Source organism: Protopterus annectens, chromosome 3.part1 (genome assembly GCF_019279795.1).
Source record: "Protopterus annectens isolate FY-2018-M chromosome 3.part1, PAN1.0, whole genome shotgun sequence".
Classification (NCBI taxonomy): Eukaryota; Metazoa; Chordata; order Ceratodontiformes; family Protopteridae; genus Protopterus; species Protopterus annectens.
Window position 1 is genome coordinate 1,382,208,864 of NC_056732.1, and position 22,381 is coordinate 1,382,231,244.

Consider the following 22,381-nt stretch of genomic DNA (forward strand, 5'->3'; position numbering starts at 1 on the left):
TCTCAGCTTAATCACCAAGGTCAGTGCACTAGAAGGATATCACCAAGATGTTTTAATATCACCTATCCGACAACCATATGGTAGTTATGTTTCACTCTCTGGAGCAGTACAAGCAATGTAGCTTGCTATGTTTATTTCATAAAATGTTATCACATAAAGTCTGCATAGGATTTATCCACAGCAAGGACATGGATTCCTTAACTTGAAGTGTTCTTTCAAACTTTTCTAAAAGCAATGGAGACCATAATCTCTCACCTCTCCATATTCATGAGATTAGAGTGAGAATATCTATCTTGTTAAAAAAGTTTTAATTCTTAGCATCTCGATCAGTTAGGGACATGTACCTGTGAAAGTGGAACACATGTTTTAGAGCTTCTCATACAAGTTATCATCAAGCCAGACTAGGCAAGGCAGGTATCACACCATCTGCAGCTCCTGCAGCAGGGCACACTGTCCAGACCCACCTTGTTCCTCACACCAAGGTTCTGAAATACTTGGAGGAATCAATAATTACTACCTTGCCTATAGATGTAATGTCCATCTGGTCCTGCCTAACCCCTTAATCCCCAGTGCTGGATATCCTACAGTCGAGTCCCTCATGCAACTCTTCTTTACTCTTATTAGCTAGCTACTGGGTCCACAACATTCCCATTCTTTCCTTCCTTCTGATTTCTTCCGCCATCCTCAGCCTCTTATCTTTTCCCTATTTGGCCTCTACTTCTTCCTTGCTCAGTGCCTCACTTTTAAAAGTTTCCCCATCTTCTCTGTTGTAACCTCCTCTCTTCCTACCCTCACATACTGTCCAACCTCAACACCCCTGTATTTGTCTTACCTTTTCCAAATGAGCCTCCCTTTTTACTGGATCCCTAAATCTACCAAGGCCCTCTCCCATCAAATCCTAACATTCATCTGTATGCTTACCTACTCCCTCCTACTTCCATCCCTTCATTTTACATTCACTCCTGGCTTCTTATATGTTCTGTCCTTGGACTTTCTCCAGCTATGGACACCACTACCCATGAACCACCACTGGTTTGATGATTCTGTTTGCCCGTGTTCCCTCCATTTCATAAGCCCAGAATTCCTATTCTCATTCCCTGTGCTACACTCCTGAATCACTGGATTTCCCATTCTAACCTCCTAATCCTGCTGCATACATAGCAACCAGGAACTCCCCACAAGTACTGAAGCCAAAATGCCAGTCCACAATTGAACACATCACCTATGTACTCTCCTCCCATCTTCTCTGGTGTCTGCTACCATCATCTTAACTTAGTAATCTACCTTACTGGAAGTGAAAACTGTTGGTACAAACAGATCATGCTGGACACAGGGAGAGCTTGGCCATTTAGTGTACCATCTCTCTATGCCATGTCCATGCTTAATTAACCAAGCAGTACTTTCTTCCCCAACCTGCACCAGAAATGCTTAAGGTTTTGAAACTTTTAGCTGTGTGCATCCTGTCTATTACTTCTGATTAAACTTAATTTCTATGATTTATGGTGTACTGATATAGAGTATCCCTCCCTGTGGTTCTAACTATTTACATGACTATGCAATCAAATGGTGTCTATAATATAAGTGGGATGACTGTTGTGTTCTGTTTGTTTACTTAGCGTGTCTTTAGTTCTGCTTTCCTACATTTACTTTGTTGATTTTTTCCATTCAAAACAGCTTCACTGTGCAGAGTCAATAAAAGCATTTAAAATCAGCAACAAGCCCCACAGGAATACATAAACGTGCAGAACAGGTTAGCCCATCCAGAAAAGGGTACTATAAGGCAAACAGATGATGATTATTTGAAGTTTGGCCAGCCTGCTTGTCCATAATGTCACTGACCTATCAATATATAGGAATCAATAAACAGCTTTCTTCAACAGTTTTCTCTCTACTGGAGGACCATCTTATCTGTAAAGTACCCACTTTCAGGGGTTCTTCTGCCAGACACAGAGAAGCTTAATGTATTAGACTAATCCTATGCCATCTACTAAGGGAATTTGGTCTCATGCATTTGCCAGTACTTTTATCCTAGGTATTACCCTCCACCAGGTCCGCTGAACAGCACCCAGTTTTCATCACTAGACAAATCTTTTAATTAACAAAAGGGGCTTTGTGCAACTATTTGCAAAAAGAAGTTATGTACTCACCATAACATTCCATGTTTGTAGTCCATCGCACCCTTCATTCTTGCATATGGGATTGGCTCCGGCTCGGCCTATTTACAAGCTGGAAGACTTCTACTTGTCTTGTGGCTAGGTAGGTATCCCATGGTGCACCAGTACAATCCCCAGATCTTGTTTACTGCTAACTAATAGACACAAGAACAAAATACAGAAAGAAGCCCATAATAAAAGGTCTCCAGTGAAAGATAATCTTTTATCTGTCTCCAGGTACTTCCAGGATGGGGTAGGAGGGTGGGTTCGTAAGAATGAAGGGCGAGATGGACTACAAACATGGAACGTTATGGTGAGTATGTAACTTCTTTATGTTCTGTAGTCCTATCTCGCCTTCATTCTTACATATGGGACAGCGTCCCTAGCACCTTATTCTTGGGTGGCTCAAGGAAAAATACTCCTGAGTACCATGGAACCAAGGGATGCTCTACCCCTGGAGGTTAGATCCAATTTGTAATGAGTAATAAATATGTGAGGGGTAGCCCAAGTTGCTGCTGCACAAATATTATCAAGTGAAACCCTAGCCTGAAAGGCTGCAGAGGTAGACTGAGATCTAGTAGAATGAGCCTTGATTTTGAAAGGTAAAGGTCTACCCTCAGAGGTGTAAATGTAAGCTATACAGCTAGAAATCCAATTTGAGAGGGTCACTTTAGAAACTGGAAAACCTGACCTGGATTCGGAGAAGGAAATGAATAATTTATCTGATTTCCTGAATTTCTTCGTCCTGTGCAAATAAAAACGTAATTGCCTATGGACATCCAACTGATGAAACCTGTATTCTGCTGCATTGGAGTGGTTTGGAAAGAACACTGGAAGTTCTATGGACTGATTCAAACTGTTATGGGAACAGACCTTGGGGACAAAGGAAGGATTAGTACGAAGAGATACTCTGTCTTTGTGAAAAATCAGATAAGGGGGTTTTACAGAAAATGCTTGCAACTCTGACACCCGTATGGCAGATGTGATAGCCACCAAAAACAAAGTCTTCCAAGACAAACATTTCAGAGGCGATGAATGAGAAGGCCCAAAGGGTGAAGATGTCAATTTGGATAGCACAAAATTTAAATCCCATGAGGAAACAGGTTCTTGAAATGGGGATCTTAATAAAGTGGTGCCTTTGAGGAAGGTTTTGCACAGCCTATGTGACATCAGATTAGAGTCTTGTATGCCTAGATGAAAATTAGAAATCGCTGCCAAATTGAACCCTGATAGTGGCAACCGCAGATCCCTGGTGGAAAAGCTCAGACAAGAACTCCAAAACCACCGGGATGGAGGCGGTATAAAAGTCAACATTCTTTTTCTCAGCCCAGATAGAGAATCTTCTTCATTTGCTGGAATAAAAAGTCTCCTAGTGGAGGGTTTATGAGAGGACATTAGTATACGAGTCACAGAGGGTGAGAAGTCATGAAGCCTGACTAGGGATGGAACTGGAGCAGCCAAGCTGTCAAACAGTGTGTGTAAAGTGGGATGAAGCGAGCCTGACATGTGTGTCAAGAGATCTGGTACTGGGTCCAGAATCCAAGGATTGTCTAGGAGAAGAGGTCTGAGAAAGGGGAACCAAATCTGACATGGCCAGTAAGGAGCGATGAGTATCAGTTTGCTTCACAGTCGTTTCGCTTTCTGAATAACCTTGGGTATGAGAGGAAACTGAGGAAAAGGATAAAGGAGACCCAGGGGCCAATCGTGAACAAGTGCGTCTCTGGGTGACTCCCCCGGAGGGGGGGAATGAGGGAAAAATAGCTGCTGCATTTGGCGTTGATCGGGCTGATGATGAGATCGCAGCAAGACTGTCCCCATCTGCGGAAAATCTGCTCTGCAATATCCTGTTTCAGAGGCCACTCGTGAGGCATCAAGGTTGCCCAGCTGAGCTTGTCTGCTATCACGTTGGTTGCCCCTGGAATGTGCATTGCCACCAGAAAACGCTGGGAAGATAGCGCCCATTTCCAAACTCGAATGGCCTCTCGACAGAGCGGGTATGATCTGGTTCCACCTTATTTGTTGATATACCATACTACTGACATGTAGTCCGATTGTATCGCAATCGTCCCCAGAGGCAGAAGGTCATGAAGTGCTTGCAACGCCAGGAGCACTGCCCTCATCAATAGAACGTTGATATGCAGATGAGCCTCGTGATCTTGCCATGTGCCTTGGACAGTCCTGCCTAGATAATGCCCCCACCCTCCCTATCAGTGAGGCATCCGTGGTCACAATGGCAATGGGATGGCGAGGAACAAATGAATTGCCCATTGTTAACTGATTGGGTAGAGTCCACCAAATGAGGTCCTTCTTGCAAGTGTCTGTCAGCAGTATGTGATGAGATAATGGTAGGTGCAGAAAGGACCACTGGGATGACAGCAGCCACTGAAGAATCCTCATGTGTAGTCTGGCTAGCGGTACTAGTAAAATGGTGGAATCCATGGTCCCTAGAAGCTGCAGAATTGTCTTGGCCTTGACCTTTCGTAAGAGAAGACGACACTGAATTTGAAGATCCAGATTCTGTGCTCTTTCTACAGGAAGACGAGCCAACATGTTTACTGTGTCTAACTCTGCGCCTATAGAATTCACAGATTGAGAGGGCAAAAATGCAGATTTTTTCCCAATTTATAGAAATCCCCAACTGGGCACAAAGTTGTATGGTAGCATCCCTGTTCTGAAGAAGTAGATGCCTGGTGGGGGTGGTCAAGAGCCAGTTGTCCAGATACGGAAACACCTGGAATCCTCGATATCTCAGGTGAACTGTCACTACTGCCATACACTTGAACACCCTGGGGCTGTGGTGAGACCAAAGGGCAGAGCACGAAACTGGTAATGACTGGCTCCCAACCGGAAGAGTAAATGACTCCTCTACACCCTGTCCATTTTTATGTGGTAGTAAGAGTCTTAGAGATCTATTGAGCACAGAGAATAGATTGCAGTGTCTCAATCTGGAACTTGTCCTTCTTTACTGATTCATTCAATCTGCTGAGGTCCAAGATGGGCCCCCAGTCCCCTGTACGTTTTGGCACTAAAAAGAATCTGGAGTAAGTTCCGGATCCTATTTGGTCTGCTGGGACGGTTTGGATGACTCTGTCAGCAAGTTGTTGACCTCCACAGCTGCCTGATCCCTGTGATTGGGTGGAACATCTGGGATCCTGTTGGGAACATGAGGTGGATGAGAAAAGGGTATGACATAACCTCTGGTAATAATTCTTTGTACCCATTTGTCTTGACTGATACTTAGCCAGGCTTCTGGATACAAAGAAATGCGACCCCCAACCGGCTCCAGAGAAGCACAGTCGGGCCCCATATCAAAAGTGCTGGTAAGGCCGGCCCCGAAACAAATCGCAGCCTCCTTGGTTTTGCGGTCTGCCCCTGCCTCTAGGGCGACATCTACCATTTCCTGCTCTGCCTCTGAAGGAGTCACCACTCTGTGCATCTTTGAAAAACCTCCAGGACTTCTTGAACCACATCTTACCACCCCTCTGACCCTTAGGGTATGGTCTACAGGGGACAGTAAAACGTACTCCTATGGCAGAGAGTGTTTTCCCTTCTTGCGCGCATCGGGTGAGAGTGTCCTTTACCTTGGGTCCAAACAATGAGGAACCGAAGGGGGGCGTTGGTAAAGGTACACTTGAATGGTTCCGCAAAATTACAAAAACGCATCCAGGAATGACGCCTCAGGGAAATTCTTGAAACTGCTGCTCTACTTGCTCCATCGGCTGCATACGAAATAAGCCTCATGGATGAGTTGTCAATAGAGTTCATGGTGGACAACTGGGCAGACACCCTGTCAGGGACTCCTTCAGTACATGTACCTTGTAGAGAATCTCCTAACTCCTTAAGGAGATCTCTCTGAAGCCTCATGAAGTGTGTAAAGTAGTTCAGCGATCTAAGAGTAAATGCCGCTGAAAAGAAGATACGCTTCCTGTATCTTTCCATCGTTCGAGACTCCTTATTCAGCAGATGAACAGAAGTAGTAGTCTCCGCTAGCTCCTTCTTAGTGGCCGCCTCCATCACCATGGCATCTACGGGAACACCTTTAGATAAAATTCCTTTTCTCTGGGAGCAGAAAGAAACTTATTTGGTCTCCTGGGGACTGGCTCCACGGCATCAAGAGTATCCCACACCTTCCGACCAACTAGCGCCATCAGTTCGTCAAAAGGTGGAGACACCCAAGAGGCTGAAGGTTGAGACCTGAAAGCCTTCAGGTACACAGACTCATCATCAGAAGGGGTGACAGTGGGCCAGCCACACCTCTGCTTAAGGATTTCCAGGATGTCTACGAAGGAGACATCATCAGAGGATGACTTGAGGGACCCTTCTGACTCCTCGAGATCAGTGTCGGAGGTCAGAGACTCATCCTGGGAGTCTACATGCTTCCTCTTACATGTTCTCTTCCGTGGGGGCTCCTCGGAAGGGTATTCTGGGGAGGTCTCAGAAGAGTGGGGGCCACCAGCCAGTGCCTCCTGAGGCTTCGGGTCTTTGCTGTCCAGGGAGGGAGTAGGAGCTGAGGCAGAAGTAGGTGCCCTAGGGGGGAAGAGTGTCGATACCCCTGGTAGGAGCTGAAGATCAGGACAGCACACTCCTCATCATCTCGAATGCCGACCTCTCCAGTTCCGAAGACCTCTTCAGCTCCGAAGAGGCAGAGGATGCCATCGGTTCCAGAGCCATTGGCTCCGAGATAGACATGGGATCTGAACTCACCCTCGCCAACACGCCAAGAGGGAAGATCGGAAAGGAAGAGGTTCAGTTCCAGGCGTCCCTGTCGGAGCAGACCAGGGAGCTTCGGTTCCTAGGCACCACGGATGGCACCGAGAGTGTCGGAGCAGGACTCGGCTCTGAAACAACCACAGGGGGATCTGGAACCAGCGGTACCAAAAACTCCGGCTCCGAAAGGCCAGCATGGCTCAGAGGAGGAATTGCCGAAGGGGGCGTAACGGACTCAAGTGGCTCTGGAACTGACTGATTCGGAGCCAACATCAATTTCAGTAAGGCAGACAACTTCAAAAGTCTCAGCACTCCCCTCTGCACATCTTCTTCCGATAAACTCCTGGAATACCTGGAGGACAGAGTAGGAGAACGGGATCTCTGCAGTATTAGTGACTTCAATGTAGGGGAGACCGATACTGGTTCCAAAGACCAGCTCCATTGAATACTCTCAGTGGTCGGCTCTGAGCTACTTGGCGCCGACCCTGTAATCACAGCAGTGCAACTCTCAATAGGATCCGAACTCTGTGGAGTCAAAGGGAGAGTAAATTTGTCAGGTTTAGTGATTTTAAGAGAAGGCTCCGTGACACCAGCCTGTGCTGGGGAGGGCCTCTTAGAAGACTTGGACTTTTCCTTTTTAGATCCCTGAGATCTAGCAGAGGAGGAGGAAGAGCTAGCCAGATCTTCCTCAAAAGAAGGTTTTCGGAGACCTTTTAGAATAAGCTTATTTTTCCATTCTTGCAACACCCTAGCACTAAAAGAGTGGCAAAATAAGCAAGTGTCCTGTAAGTGGATGGCCCCAAGACAATAAACGCAGTTACTGTGGCCGTCCATTATAGACATCTTCTGTGAGCATTTTATGCATTTTTTTGAAGCCAGATGGTTTATGATCCTTACCTTCCTTAGACATTCTCACAGAAGATGAGCTCACACACACACACACACACACACACAGACATCAAAGAAGAAAGGGAGGACTAGGTTCTCTAACTTAAACAGGCCTAGCCCAGGCAGTAGAAGAAGGAGGGAAACTAGGTCTTCTAACTGAAACAGACCAAGGGGGTAGAAAAAGTTAAGAGTCGCACACACTCATCAGGAATAAAGTCTCAAATTTAGAAAATACTACACAAAATAAACAGAACCTTGTTCTGTTTGCAACACTAAATATAATAGCAAGTGGAAAATCCGCACCAAGTTAAGACCTATAACAATTTAGCAACACACACAGTCTAACTGAGCGCAAAAGGCACCTACAATCACTAATATATAATCATGAACAAGTATATTATCGTGCAAAAACTGGCACACAGGATACAAGTACTAAACGGCCAAAGGCCAACTGTACTTAAAGAAATTGCACACAAACAGCGCACTAGCAAACACTAACTATTCTAACTGCAACTACACTAATTATAACTATACAATGCTAAATAAAGGTAAAAGACAGAAAAAAAAATTATCAAAAAACTTTGAATAAATTTGAAGACTTAGCCAGAGCCAAGGAGAAGCACATCTGAACTCGTCGACGCGGCAAACGAGATCTGGGGATTGTACTGGTGCACCATGAGATACCTACCTAGCCACGAGCCAACTAGAAGTCTTCCAGCTTGTAAATGCCAATATAAAAGGGGTGGGCACTGGGAAAACCTGTTGGAATATAGGGAGCTTTATTGGCAGGTCACCCTAGATGCAGGAAGGAACCCAGACTTAAATGAAAATATCAACATTGCCCCACTTTTAAAGCTAAGGGCTGCCAAACTTTAATGGGAGCATATTACTATTGGGGTATTATTGTTATATTATTCATTTTTACATATTTTAATTTTGATGTTTTATTATCTACACAGAGTATTTTAGTATACATCTTGTCTCTATTTATATTTTTTGATTTTACATCCTGGATTCATTAATTCTTAGGCCAGTAGGTGGTGCTATTGTATGACTTTTATATATTTAATGTTAATGTAGAAGTTTATTTATTCAATATTGCTTTTATAAAAATAATATTTATTAAAATGAATTTCCAAGTAGTACACAGGTAATTACAATTGTTTTAAGATGTTAGTGTAATTTTTAAAGAACGTGATGTTCATGGACCAGAGTTTCCAACCACTAAGTGTTTTATTTAATGACTTAATTGAATGATGTCCGTGACAGGTACATTTTTCAGCCTATTCGTATAAAAAGAAAAGGAAGGGTTTTTTTTATTGAATGTATTTCTGATGAAGTCTATGTCTTATAGACAAAAACGTGTGGCATCGGTAGCGTTAAATAAAGTGAATTTTTGATAGTATTTTACTATCTCTGGTTGTGATCTCTGTTTTTTCACCTGGATTTCTGGATTATCAGTTTTGGTTGGTGGAATTTCTCCTGTTTTGCTGCTTACTAGCTTGTAAATAGGCCGAGTCGGAGTAGAGGATTGGCTCCGATCCCATATGTAAGAATGAAGGCGAGACAGGACTACAGAACATCAATGCTTTTCTTCATCTTTCTGCTTTCCTGCCTCCATCCCCTCCTATCTACTGCTTCTGAACAGCCTCTTTGTTCCTGTTCCAGAGTCTTCCAAATGCACAGAACTAACATTTTACTCAAACAGAAAGGAAGATGCAAACCGCCCAGATGGCACACTTTTCTTTCACGTTTTGTCCAACTAAAAAAAAAAAAAAAAAAAAAAAACTGTACCAGTGATTATATTGCTCTTCAACCTCCATCCCCTAACAGTGTAGTTTCTGCTGACTTCTGTAAGTATATAATTCATTGAAAGTAGGTATTTCCATTTTTGTTTTCAGAATTACACCAAATACCTCAATCTATCAGTCCTGTGACTAAGGTGGTTTCTAAAATAAATATGCAACCGCCCAAAATCCACATGCAAGCAGCATTCAACTAAGTATTACTTCACAGAACACATACAGGATACTAGAAGCCTTGAAGAATAAAATGAGTCAATTTCAAAAGGCTGACAAGCCTCAGTATGTCTCCACAACAAATGACAACTTCCACACCACCAATGTAGGAGGTCTGCCTCTGAACAGCATGGCCATTCATGATAGGCACTTCTAGACCCAGGACTTGAGTACTGAAGTGATAGCCACTTTAGCTACCATTTTATTGGCCTGTAACATCCACAACCACAACACAATGCAGTCGCTGGTACCGTTTTTTTTTTTTTTTTTTTTTTGAGATGGACAAAACATGTGAAAGAAAAGTGTGCAATCTGGGCTTTAGAGTAAGGACCATAAAATGGTTTGCATCTTCCTTTCTGTTTGAGTAAAATGTTAGTCCTCTTAACTTGCAGGTTTCCCCTTGGGACTAAAATATTACTATATTACTCCAACGACACAAAGTGCAAAAGCTGTCATTCTTCTATATACTGCACTTTTCTATGACCTCATTAGACATGGGACCCAGCATACCAGACCTATAAGCTACCCTGTGAATTCATGGTTTAAGGTCTTCTATCTTTTGGGCTTTTTAGACACCTCTCAGTAAGAATCTCCTGGAAATTTCTAGCTCAAGATTTAAGTCTTTCAATAGTTGATCCTTTATAATGCTGGAACTATCTTACAGAAAGCTTTCAAGCAATCATTATATGTTCATAGTTTCATAGGTAGGTACTAGCCTATCTGCCCAAAGGCATTTATAAGCCTAGCCGGAATGTGTTGGCTTTCGCCGCCCCCTTAGAATGACTTCTGTTTTATTACTGTAAGATTAATATTAATCTTTAGCTACAGTGGAATATACCTGCATATTCATGTACACGTGTGTAAATATATGTACATATAAATATACATAGATTACATAAATACCTATACACTGACACACATATATGTGTAAAAATACAAATATATACAACAGCTACACACAAGTATACATTTCAATTGCATGTGCACGATATATCACTATGCGTGTTATGTATTCATACCTGCATACACATACTGAAGATTCTAGCAGTTTTTCTGAACATATTTAAGTTGTTTCACATTTGAGAAAAGGAGGTCAAGAAATTTATCTCAAGAACGGAGAAAGCATTCCATTTGTAGAATATTTGACATCTTAATTATAGTAACAGGCATCTGATTACAATTCTTTGTAGCACTGTACCAGCTGCAGAGACCAAGAGAAATGTAGATGTGTTTCATGTATTTGAAAGCTGTAATGCACAGAGTACTGCCATGTGTCTTCACAGTAAATGGAGCTTTAGCTGCTCCAATGTACTACAAAACAGAAAGAAAAAGAAAGCTGCAACGCACTTAGAGCTACCATACAAAACAGAAGTCAGAAACAAAGTGCATCTCTGAGTCTGCCACAGCTTTCAGAGCTGTAACACACTCCATGCTGCCACACGTATGGCATTCCAAAGCATTTTACAGCTTTTAAAACTGTTCAGGCATCTAACCACTGCTCTGTGGTGGACACTGTTCATGCTCCAACGTAAGCCTAGAACTCAAGAGTGCTGAAAAATGCTTAAAACATTAAGCACCTTCCTTACATCAAAAATTAATTTAAGTTGTAGTACTCACAAATTCTGAGTGCAGTCAGGGTAGTGTTCCATGCACTGCATTTTATATTTGAATACATACATACATACATACATATATACACACACACACACACACACACACACACACACACACACGTGTATGTGCATAATTGTTTGCATACAGGGTATTATACAAAGAATAACTCTAATACTGCCACACATACCCAAGTGACGGCATAGGAATCAAACTCAAAGGGCCCATACCTTCAAAGCTGCCCCATACTTGCCAAGTTCTGCACAGCTTTCTCCAATTTTCCTATTAGCAACAGCAGCACCAATCACATCTTTCAAAACTTCACAAAGCTGTAGTTCCTGGCGGTGCTCTTCAATAGCCTCTTGGTACTGACCTGTGAACAAGAGATTCGATAATATCATTCACATAGCAGTCAACATACCAGTATATCTTAACATGAACTGCTTTCAGCAAGTCATTACATCTGGGGATATCTCAGACCAAACCCCAACAAAGTCATCACCAAAGCAATGCACCAAACCACCATCACCCTGTCACTTCCAGATAATTCTGTTGCTTTCTCTGATGCCAATAATTAAGCACACACACACAAAAAAAAATCTGAGGTGAACTAACATAAGATAGCTTTTTAAATAATTGGAAAAAGTAAAAATGACAGAACTCTTCTTTACCAAAGCTAGGTGGAAACAAGAGAGGAAAGGTGTATCCTGCAGGAACACAAAGCCCTGTGCAACTGTAAAATCATCTACAAGTTCATCATTTGCAGAAGGATAGTCTAGGAGAATTCCAAGCACTTATTCTATGAAACAGAAGAGACCTGCTTATATAAATATATATGCTTTGTAACAAATGCAACAGCAGTGTTCTAAGTGATTTGACTTTGTGTTGCTTAGAGTTAATCTATTTATGTTACCATACAGCAAATTATTTTGCTACACGATTTGTGATATTACATGGCAAAAACATATTTATTTAACTATTTTTCCATGGATAGCTTCTCTCCTCAATCTGATTTTTTTCATATCCTCTTCCGGTTTGTTTAAATCATAAACGATAAAACAGAAGTAAATATGGTTCTACCCCAGTGCACTTTCCTTACTAGGGGAAAGTCGACCAAAGTTGCATGTTGGCCACTCTTGTATGCGATCTTATGACAGTCTCTCTTTCTGAACCATGTGTAGGCTACTCATCAAGCCATTTGCCAGACAGAAGTCTAGAATGGCCTCTCCTTTATTCCTGTGGATCCAGGCAGTGATTTACTGTACTTCTGTCAAGATAGTACCAGAGTTTCTGTGGACATCCAAGGTATGGAGTATCCTTTCTCTCACTTTTAGGTTCAGAAAAGAAAATGGGGAGATGGATTGTTTGGCATAAAGTAAACCCGGATACAACTTTAAGCATAAAAGACGGATTAAGTACTCAAATAAACCCCGTCTCTGTGGAAAAGGAGATAGGGTTAACTCACCATAAAGAGCTTGCAAATCAGATACTCTTCTTACAGAGATCAGCACAATCGGTAAAACAGTTTTCCATGTTAAGAACCTCATTGACAGCCAGATTAGATGGTTCAAACTGAGCAAGTGTTAGCTTCTCTAACAAGGAGCAGCCACCGGTTTTCTTTGAGGCCTCTTTTGCAAACCCCTTTCAAAAAACACTTTTACATGAGAATGCATTGAAATGATCCATGGGCAGACATGCTGAAATGGTCAAAAAAATGAACCATGATGGAGTAATAAAGGCGAAAGGATAGTAACTCACAAACATTGTAAAATCAAAGAAATGCTAGCCCTTAATGGGCATCTGTTATTGGCACCAACTAGAAAACATTTTCCCCATTTGCTAATGCATGATTTTCTAGTTGTGGGCTTTCTTCCCCCATTAGTACCAGTAAACAGGTGCCTAAAAGAAATTAAGACCCTATCACCCAGGCAGTCAGTTGAAGTCGACTGGGGTCAAGTGCATCAAACAACCGTAATCTTGTGTGAGTAGATGCATTCTGTGAGGAAGATTATGGCAACTGCCCCTGGCCATTTCTACAAGAAGGGAGAACCACTGATAACTTGGCAAGAAAGGAGTCACCACAATTATCTTGAGGGATTCTTTCTGAATCTTCATATCAGCGGAAAGGGTGGAAGAGCATACAGGAACATTCCTGTCCAAGGGAAGGAAAACGCAGCTGTCTTCCAGGCCTTCTTACATGGAATCCTGGAGCAGAAGCTTGCCAGCTGATTGTTCTGAGAGGAGGCAGATAGGACTACTTGAGGAACTTCCCACAAATAAATCAAGTCTTGGAAGACCCCATATCTGGTTTCCATTCTGGAGGATCTGCCCTTGCCCTACTCAGTTTATCTGTCATACAATTTTGCTCTGATTGAATGTAGGCTGCCTGTAGAGTGAAACTATCCTGTGAAGCTATATCCCAAGCTAATAGGGCTAGTCAGCAAAGGGGGTGCAACCTGTTCCCCCCTTGCTTGCTGATGTACCGCATGACTGTGATATTGTCTGTAACACCTTGAAGAGGTCCAGGAGACCAAAGATGATTCAGAGAGCTGACTGTTTTGATTAGAGTCAGCATCTCTTATATTTATGTGCTTGCATCTGCCTTTGGTGTCCCACTCACCTTGCACTTTCATCCCTCAGGCAAATGTGTCTCAAAATCAAAGGCATTTGTGGTGACTGACTGACTGCCTGCCTTGGAGTAAGGCAGTGGAAAGGAAAACCTGGATTTTAGGGAAATCTTCTGTCTTCACCAAGTGATTTCACTTCTGACAAACCCCCAGCACTGGGATTTGAAAAAACAAGGATGTTGGTGCTGGGACCAAAGTGACTTCAGATACCACTATATCTTTCTACTGTGAAGTCTTGCAGGAGTATCATAATTATCAGATGCCGTGAGACCCAAAATCCTGAAGTATACGGGTCTATATCAGTCCGTCGAAATGGCTGGCGATCAAACACCATATGTTCAAACTGTGAAGTTCGAACACTGATTATCGCAAAGCCATGGAACACTGAATTCTTTCCCAGGGAAAGAATTTGGTGGGCCGTTTCTGTGGCTTTGCAATTTTCAGGACTGTGGTGGAACATTACGGGTCGGGTTCAGGTAAGTGCAATTGTGTGGACGTTAGGTGAGTTAGGGTTAGGGCGCAGGTAAGGTGGGTGTGCGATAGTGACAGACTTTAGGGTTAGGGCGGGATAGGTGAGTTAGGGTGCGGGTCAGGTGAGTGTGCGATGGTGACGGACCTTAGGGTTAGGGTTTGAGTTAAGGTAAGTGTATAAATAGTAGTGTATGTATAGTTTAGTGTAGGGTTAGATGTAGGATTTTAAAGTGTGTGCGCGCGTGTGTGGATTGCTGTTTTTTTGGTGTGCTTGTGTTGTGTGTTTCTTGGAACAGTGATTTTTTTTTTCCCTGGGAAAAACATCACTGTTCTAAGACTTCGACGTTTTTGCAATTCGTGGGTAGAAGTTCGAACATATGATGTTTGAACTTCAGCCGTTTTGGTGAATTGATATAGACCCAAATATACCATCACCACCACCCCATGACCAAAGTCTGAGTGGAAAACCTTAGAAATAGATCTAGATCTACCTTTTCCTATGGAAGAAAAGCTCTTTGAACTAAGGTGTCTAGATAACACCCCAAGAACTTAATCCTGTGTGAAAGAGTAAAAAAAAACTTTTGAATGTTCTCTTGGAATCCTAGCTTATGTAAAAGATATCTCATCTAGGTAAGAGATTCCTGACATGCTGAAAAAGACTCTACAAAGATAAGCAAGTCCCTATGACAGGAGCTAGACTCTAAGGGTAAGGCAGACACACAAAACCTTCAGAAACACCTGAAATCAGGATAAATAGGAATGTGATCAGCATATTTTAAATCTATTGTTAGTTGTTGTTGTTGTGTCTTTCGGCTTTATCCGGTTAGGAGTCGCTACAGCAGAACTCTGGTCCGCTAATGATTGGCAGTAGATTTTTACGTGCCAAGTTGCCGGCCCTGACGCACAACCTTCAACGAAGGTACGCCCATTCACGCATGTCTCCACACAGAAGACTCTCTAGCTGAGAATCGAACAGGACAACGTCTTACTGTGAAGCGACAATGCTACCGCAGTCTACTGTTAGTAGGAAACTTAAATGAAGAAGAGGCAACAGGCTGAGGAGTGACAGCATTTTGAACTTGGGCACTCCCACAAACAGGTATAGGAACGAATGATCTAGTAGTGGTCCCCAAGAATTTTCTTTCTTTGGCACTGCAAACATTTTTTGCATAAAAACCTTTGCCAGCCTGGGAAAATCACTCCCTGCATTTGTCGAAGGACAAGGGAAATGAAGGACTCTGGGCTGGTGGATGAGGAATTGCCCAGTGGAAAGGACAGATTTCCTCTTACTGCCATCTGTAACATTGATAAATGATATTCAGAACCCATTTGTCTGAAATGATCTGCTACCAAAGAGAAAAGTGGAGATTCAGACATTCTGGAATGGAAAGGGGACTGCCTGGGTGCTAGAGGTGAAAAAGTATCTTAGTCATTCTGACTTAGACTGTCCTTACATAAGTGTCTGTTTACCTGCACTTTATTGAGACTGTAATTTTGTCTTTTGCCAAAAACTGGGTGAGGGGTTACAAAATCCCTTAGAAAATTTGTAAAACAAAAACTAAATTCTATCCAAAGGAGAATTTAAAATCTCATTTTTCACATCATCTGGGAGGTTCTGAGAATGCAGCCAGGCAGACATCCTTACAACCGTACCAGTGGCCATAGCCATGGAAGAAGTATAAACAGAGCCATATACACACTATAAACAATGAGCTGTGACCTGTGAAATGGAAAAAAACTTAGTTAAAGCAGATAAACCACAAGAATAATGGCAGACACAATATTCCTCAAACTTTCACAATTGTTCAAAACAAACATTTAACATATCAGCCTGACAATTCAAAATTCTGAAAAATCAAAGTTGCAGAAACATACACTTTAACCAAACTTATAATCTTCCCATTATTGTCAAAAAAAGGGAAAAAAAAACAGTAGGATTGGTTACACTAAATGTTATCAGCAGCAGGATTAACAAATGCTATAGCTTCTGGATCAGGTTTGAGAAGAGTATAAAAGCTTAAAAGATGGAGAAACTTTATACATTATATTTATACATTATATCTGCCTTTTTAGGGGCAGTAGGCTGACTATCATGGAAACTGCCAGCAGTGACACATACATCCTACAAAGCAGACAGAGCTAGAGAAATGGGTGAAGGTTTTGGAACTGTCTTCTGTAATGGAATTTTCTAAGAACTGAGAAACTCCATTGTTTTCCTAATGAAAACACTGGCATATTCTGGAAACAGTCTCAGAGAGAGAGAGAGAGACCCAGGGAGAAACCCCCCCACAGAGAGAATCAGACACTGAAATCCCTTGAGTTTGAAACTGAAAACTAAGAAGAAAAACAAGAAGTCATGTACTCACCATAACGTTCAATGTATGTAGTCCATCTCGTCTCACATTCTTACCCGTGGGTTCGGAGCTGAACCTCGGCTCCGACTCAGCCATACTCTAGCTCAAAGTCTTTCAATTGGCTGGGCTAAGAAGGTATCCCATGCTGCACTGCTCCCTTTCCCCAGACCTTGTTTGCTGCGAGCTAATCATTCACTCCTCCACATACAACAACATATAGAGAAGGAAGAACATACTAACCAGAAAGGAATTTGAAATCATACCTAACCCCTAGGTCCTCCAGGATGAAGGAAGGAGGGGGAGTAAGTAAGAATGTGAGGCAAGATGGACTACATACATCGAACGTTATGGTGAGTACATAACTTCTTGATGTTATGTAGTCCAATCTCGCCTACATTCTTACCCGTGGGACAGCGTCCCCAGCACCTGAATCCTGGGAGGCTCAGTGGAAAATACTCCTGAGCACTGTGGAACCAAAGGAAGACCTGCCTCTGGACACCAAATCCAACTTGTAGTGAGTAACAAAGGTGTGAGGAGATGCCCATGTAGCCGCAGCACAAATATCATCCATAGGCAACCTGGCCTGAAAAGATATAGATGAAGACACAGATCGGGTAGAATGAGCCTTCACTCGAAATGGTAAATTCTTGCCACCTGAAGCATAAATGAATGAAATACAACTGGAAATCCATCTGGACAAAGTGACTTTGGAAAAAGGAGACCCAATCCTGTTTTCTGAAAATGAGACAAACAACTGATCTGATTTTCTGAGATCCTTCTTTCTATGTAAATAGAATCGTAATTGTCTGTGCACATCCAGCTGATGAAATCTAAATTCTGCCTTGTTCAAGAACTCTGGAAAGAATACAGGTAGTTCAATGGATTGGTTTGGATTACTGACGGAAGCCACTTTCGGTAGGAAGGAAGGGTTAGGTCCGAAAGAAACCCTGTCCTTATGAAAAATCAAGTAAGGTGGTCTAACTGATGAGGCTTGAAGCTCCAAGACACGTCTGGCTGAAGTGATGGCTACTAAAAAGACTGTCTTCCAAGTAAAATATTTTAACTCACAAGTGGCTGCAGGTTCGAAGAGGGGTGAAGTGAGATATTGTAGAACAAAATTTAAGTCCCAAGGCTTAACTGGTTCAAAAACTGGAGGGCAAAGCAGCATAGTGCCCTTCAGGAATGCTTTACAAAGTCTGGGTGCCATGAGACTAGGCTCATCAGTGACGTGAAAAGTGGAAATAGCCGCCAACTGGACTTTAATAGTTGCGGCTGCTAATCCTTGGTTGAAAAGCATGGAGAGGAACTCCAGGAATGATGAAATTGGAGCTGTATAAGGATCAATTTGTCTTGCATGTGCTCAGATGGAAAATCTCTTCCATTTGTTGGAATAGATTTTTCTGGTGGAAGGCTTATGGGAAGAAGACAGAATATGAACCACTTCCGGCGAAAAATGATGAAGCCTGACTAATGATGGAAGTGGAGGAGCCAGGCTGTCAGCCGGAGGGTCTGAAGAGAGGGATGGAGCTGCCCTGACATACGAGTCAGAAAATCTGGTTGAGGGTCTAGAATCCAGGGGGCGTCCACTAGATAAGGATGGAGGAAGGGGAACCAAATTTGACAAGGCCAGTGTGGAGCAATCAGAATCATTTTGCTTCCCAAAGATTGGGCTTTCTGAATAACCTTGTCAGTAAAGGAACAGGAGGGAAGGCATACTGTAGACCGGAGGACCAATCGTGAACTAGAGCGTCCCTGGGTGACTCCTCCTGAGGGGGATAAGGGTGAAGTAGCTGCTGCATTTGGTATTGAGGGGCTTGGCAAATAGGTCGTAGCAAGGCTGACCCCATCTGCGGAAAATCTGCTCTGCAACCCGATTGTTCAGGGACCACTCATGAGGCATCAGAATCGCTCTGCTCAACCTGTCGGCAATCACATTGGACTTCCCCGGAATGTGCATTGCTACAAGAAAACGTTGGGAAGCCACTGCCCGCTGCCACACTCGCATAGCCTCTCTGCAAAAGGGATACGACTTGGTTCCTCCCTGTTTGTTTAGATACCATACCACCGACATATTGTCTGCGTGGATCGCAATTGTCCCGAGAGGAAGAAAGCTCTGAAGTGCTTGCAACATTAGTAGCACTGCTCTCATCTCCAGGACATTGATATGCAGATGCATCTCGTGTTCCTGCCATGTGCCTTGGATGGTCCTGCCTAGATAATGCCCCCCCACCCTATCTGGGAGGCATCCGTGGTCACTGTGGCAACCAGAGGGAACAGAACGAAGGGTTTTCACGCGTCGAGGTTGCTGGTGTGAAGCTACCAGTGTAGATCCTGCTTGCACCTGTCTGTGATTATTATGAGATGAGAAAGAGGAAGATGTTGCAGAGACCACTGGGCGAAGAGTAGCCATTGAAGGAGCCTCATGTGTAGCCTCGCCAAAGGAACCAGCATAATTGTAGCAGCCATCGTGCCCAATAATTTGAGGATCAATCTTGCCTTCACTCTTCTCAAAGTGAGTAACGCGTACACCTGCTGCTGTAAACTTTGAATCCTTTCTCTTGGTAAGAATGCCCTCATGAGCACGGTGTCTAACTCGGCACCTATAAAGGTGAGATGCTGCGAGGGCAACAAGGCAGACTTTTCCCAATTTAGAGATATGCCCAATTGTTGACGCAGTTTGATCGTGGGTGTCTCTGGTTTGTAGAAGTAGATGCCTGGTGGTGGCAGAAAGGAGCCAGTCGTCCAGGTACGGAAACACTTGGAATCCCTGACGTTTCAAGTGAGCCGTTACCACTGCCATGCATTTGGTGAACACCCTAGGGGCTGTGGTGAGACCAAAGGGCAGGGCGCAAAAAGAAAATGACTGGCTCCCAGCCGGAAGCATGACTTCTGGATGCCCTGTCCATCTTTATATGGTAAGTAAGCATCCTTGACGTCGATGAAGCACATCCACACTTCTTTTCTCAGCAATGGGAGAATAGATTGCAAAGAGACCATTTGGAACTTGGACTTCTTTACATGGGTGTTCAATATGCTGAGATCCAAAATGGGTCTCAGGTCCCCTGTTCTTATCGGCATCAAAAAGAATCTGGAGTAAGTCTCTAATCTGATCTGGTCTGAGTGGACAGGCTGGATGGCTCCTTTTTCTAGCAGCTTTAAAACCTCTGAAGCTGCAGAATCCCTTTGATTGGGTGGAACATCTGGGATTTTTTTGATCGGAGGGGGAGCTGAAGAGAAGGGAATGTGATATCCTCTGGAAATTATTTTTAATGCCCATTGGTCCTGAGTTATACTTTGCCAGGCCTCTGGGTATAGTGAAATGCGACCCACAACTGGCTCCAGATATGCACAGTCGGGCCTCCCATCAGGAGCGCTGGTAGGGAGAACCACGAAAGGAATCACGGTCTCCCTAGTTATGCAGGCCTCCTCTGCCCCTAGGGCAGCGTCTACCAGAATTACCACCCCCTCCCCTGCCTCTGGAAGGGGATTCACCTTGTGCATCATGAAAAAATCTCTGCGCTTTTTTGAACCACATCTTCCCACCCCTCTGGGTCTTGGGATAAGGCCTACAGGGTAGGGAAAAATGAACTCCCACAGCAGACAGAGTTTTTCCCTCTTGCTCACACCTAGTGAGAGAGTGTCCTTCACCTTGGTTCCGAATAAAGAGGGACCATCAAACGGGGCATTGGTGAACGTAGATTTGAAGGCCTCCGTGAAATTACATAGGTGCATCCAGGAGTGTCTCCCTAAGAGCAACTCCCGAACTCGCTGCCCTACCTGGTCCTTCGGCTGCATAAGAGATCAGCCTCATGGAGCAGTTAGCAATGGAGTTGAGGGTAGACATCTGAGCGTTGACCTTCTGAGCCACCGCATCAGAAACATTACCCTGTAGAGCATCTCCAAGCTCTTTCAGGAGATCTCTTTGGAGCCGTGTAAAATGAGATATGTAATTCAGTGACCGCAGTGTAAAGGCCGCTGAAGAAAACATACACTTCCCGTACCGGTCCATGGTCCTAGACTCCTTTTTAGGAGGATGGACGGTAGATGAAGTCTCAGCCAGTTCCTTCTTGGTGGCCGCTGCCACCACCATGGCATCTACAGGAACTCCCTTGGATAGAAACTCTTTGTCAGAGGGGGCGGACAAGAATTTGTTGGGTCTCCTGGGGACTGGTTCCACAGAGTCAGGGGTTTCCCACACCCATCGACAAACCAGACCTAAAAGTTCGAAGGGTGGAGACACCCAGGAGGCGGAGGGCTGAGCCCCAAAGGCCTTCAGAAACACAGACTCCTCCTCGGAAGGAGCATGGAGGGCCAGTCACCCCTCAGCTTCAAAATTTCCAGGATGTTAGAGAAAGAGACATCCTCAGAGGATGACCTGGGGGACCCCTCCGATTCCTTGAGTTCGGTGCCTGACGTGAGGGACTCATCTTGGGAGGCAATGTGCTTCCTCGTGCACGTTCTGGGTGGCTCCTGAGGCAAAAACACTGAGGGGCCCTCAAAAATAAGGGGACCACTCATGGGGGTATCCTGAGGCCTTGGGTCTCCGCTGTCGAAAGATGGAGGGCGATCAGAGACCCGCACCGGAGCTGAAGGGGACAGAGTGTCAGCGCTGAATGATGTCGCTGAGGACCTGGTCAGTGTGCTCCGCATGACCTCGAAAGCTGGTCCCCCCAGCTCAGAAGATCAACCAGCCATGGAAGACCTCAGATCAGAAGGGACAAGGTCCGAAGCCGATGCAGGGGTCAGGCTTCCCCGAGCCGAAGCACCAAGAGGGAGGCTGACCGAGGAACCATGAGTCCTGGACCCCGTGGAAGGAGCCGACGGGATCGGAGCTGAAGCCAGAACCAATAAGCCAGGATGGGCCATCGGAGCCGACTTGGGGACATCTGACAGCCCCAACCACTCCGACTCCAAAAGTTGAGATTCGATCAGAGGAGGAAGTATCTACGCTGGTTGGGTGACAGGCTCCAGAGCCAAATGGGCTGGAGCCGAAAACAATTTCGCCAGAACCGGTGACTGGAGAAGTCTCTGCACCACTATCTACATCCACATCTGAAAGAGTCCTGGAGGACCTAGAAGATAAAGGAAGGAGATCTATACCTCCTCTCCGAAGGAGACCTACGAGGAGGAGAGACCGGCCTAAAATTTGGAGACCGGCTCTGAACTAGCACCTCGGTAATCGGCTCCGAAGGACTTGGAGCCAAAGCAGATTTGGTCAATATACTAACTTCCTGCGGCTCCGAGGACAGTGGAGCCGAGGATGCCACAGAAGATTACACTACTTTCTCCGGAGGCTCCAAGGATACAGATGGAGCCAGAGAACGCTTTTTTGCCTTAGAAGTTTTAGCCTTAGAGGGAGAGGACTTAAAGCTAGAAGCCCTTCCCAAATCCTCCTCGAAGGAGGGTTTCAAAAGTCCTTTCAAAATTAGTTTGTTCTTCCTCTCCTGAAGAACATGCGGGCTAAATGCATGGCAAAAAGTACAAGATTCCTGGAGGTGAAAACCCCCCCAGACAATAAACACAGAGTGTCTATCAGTGATACACATCTTATA

The 22,381-nt window shown here is 44.1% G+C and overlaps 1 protein-coding gene across 1 annotated transcript in view; it reads right to left on the bottom strand.

The window, feature by feature from the left end:
• The window catches only part of TONSL (tonsoku like, DNA repair protein), a 1,124,870-nt gene that overhangs the window by 1,037,461 nt on the left and 65,028 nt on the right, over window positions 1-22,381 (bottom strand). The window contains exon 3 of the mRNA XM_044066303.1: window positions 11,608-11,750. Within this exon, the coding sequence (XP_043922238.1) occupies window positions 11,608-11,750 (143 nt within the window). The remainder of the gene's footprint in view (window positions 1-11,607; window positions 11,751-22,381) is intronic.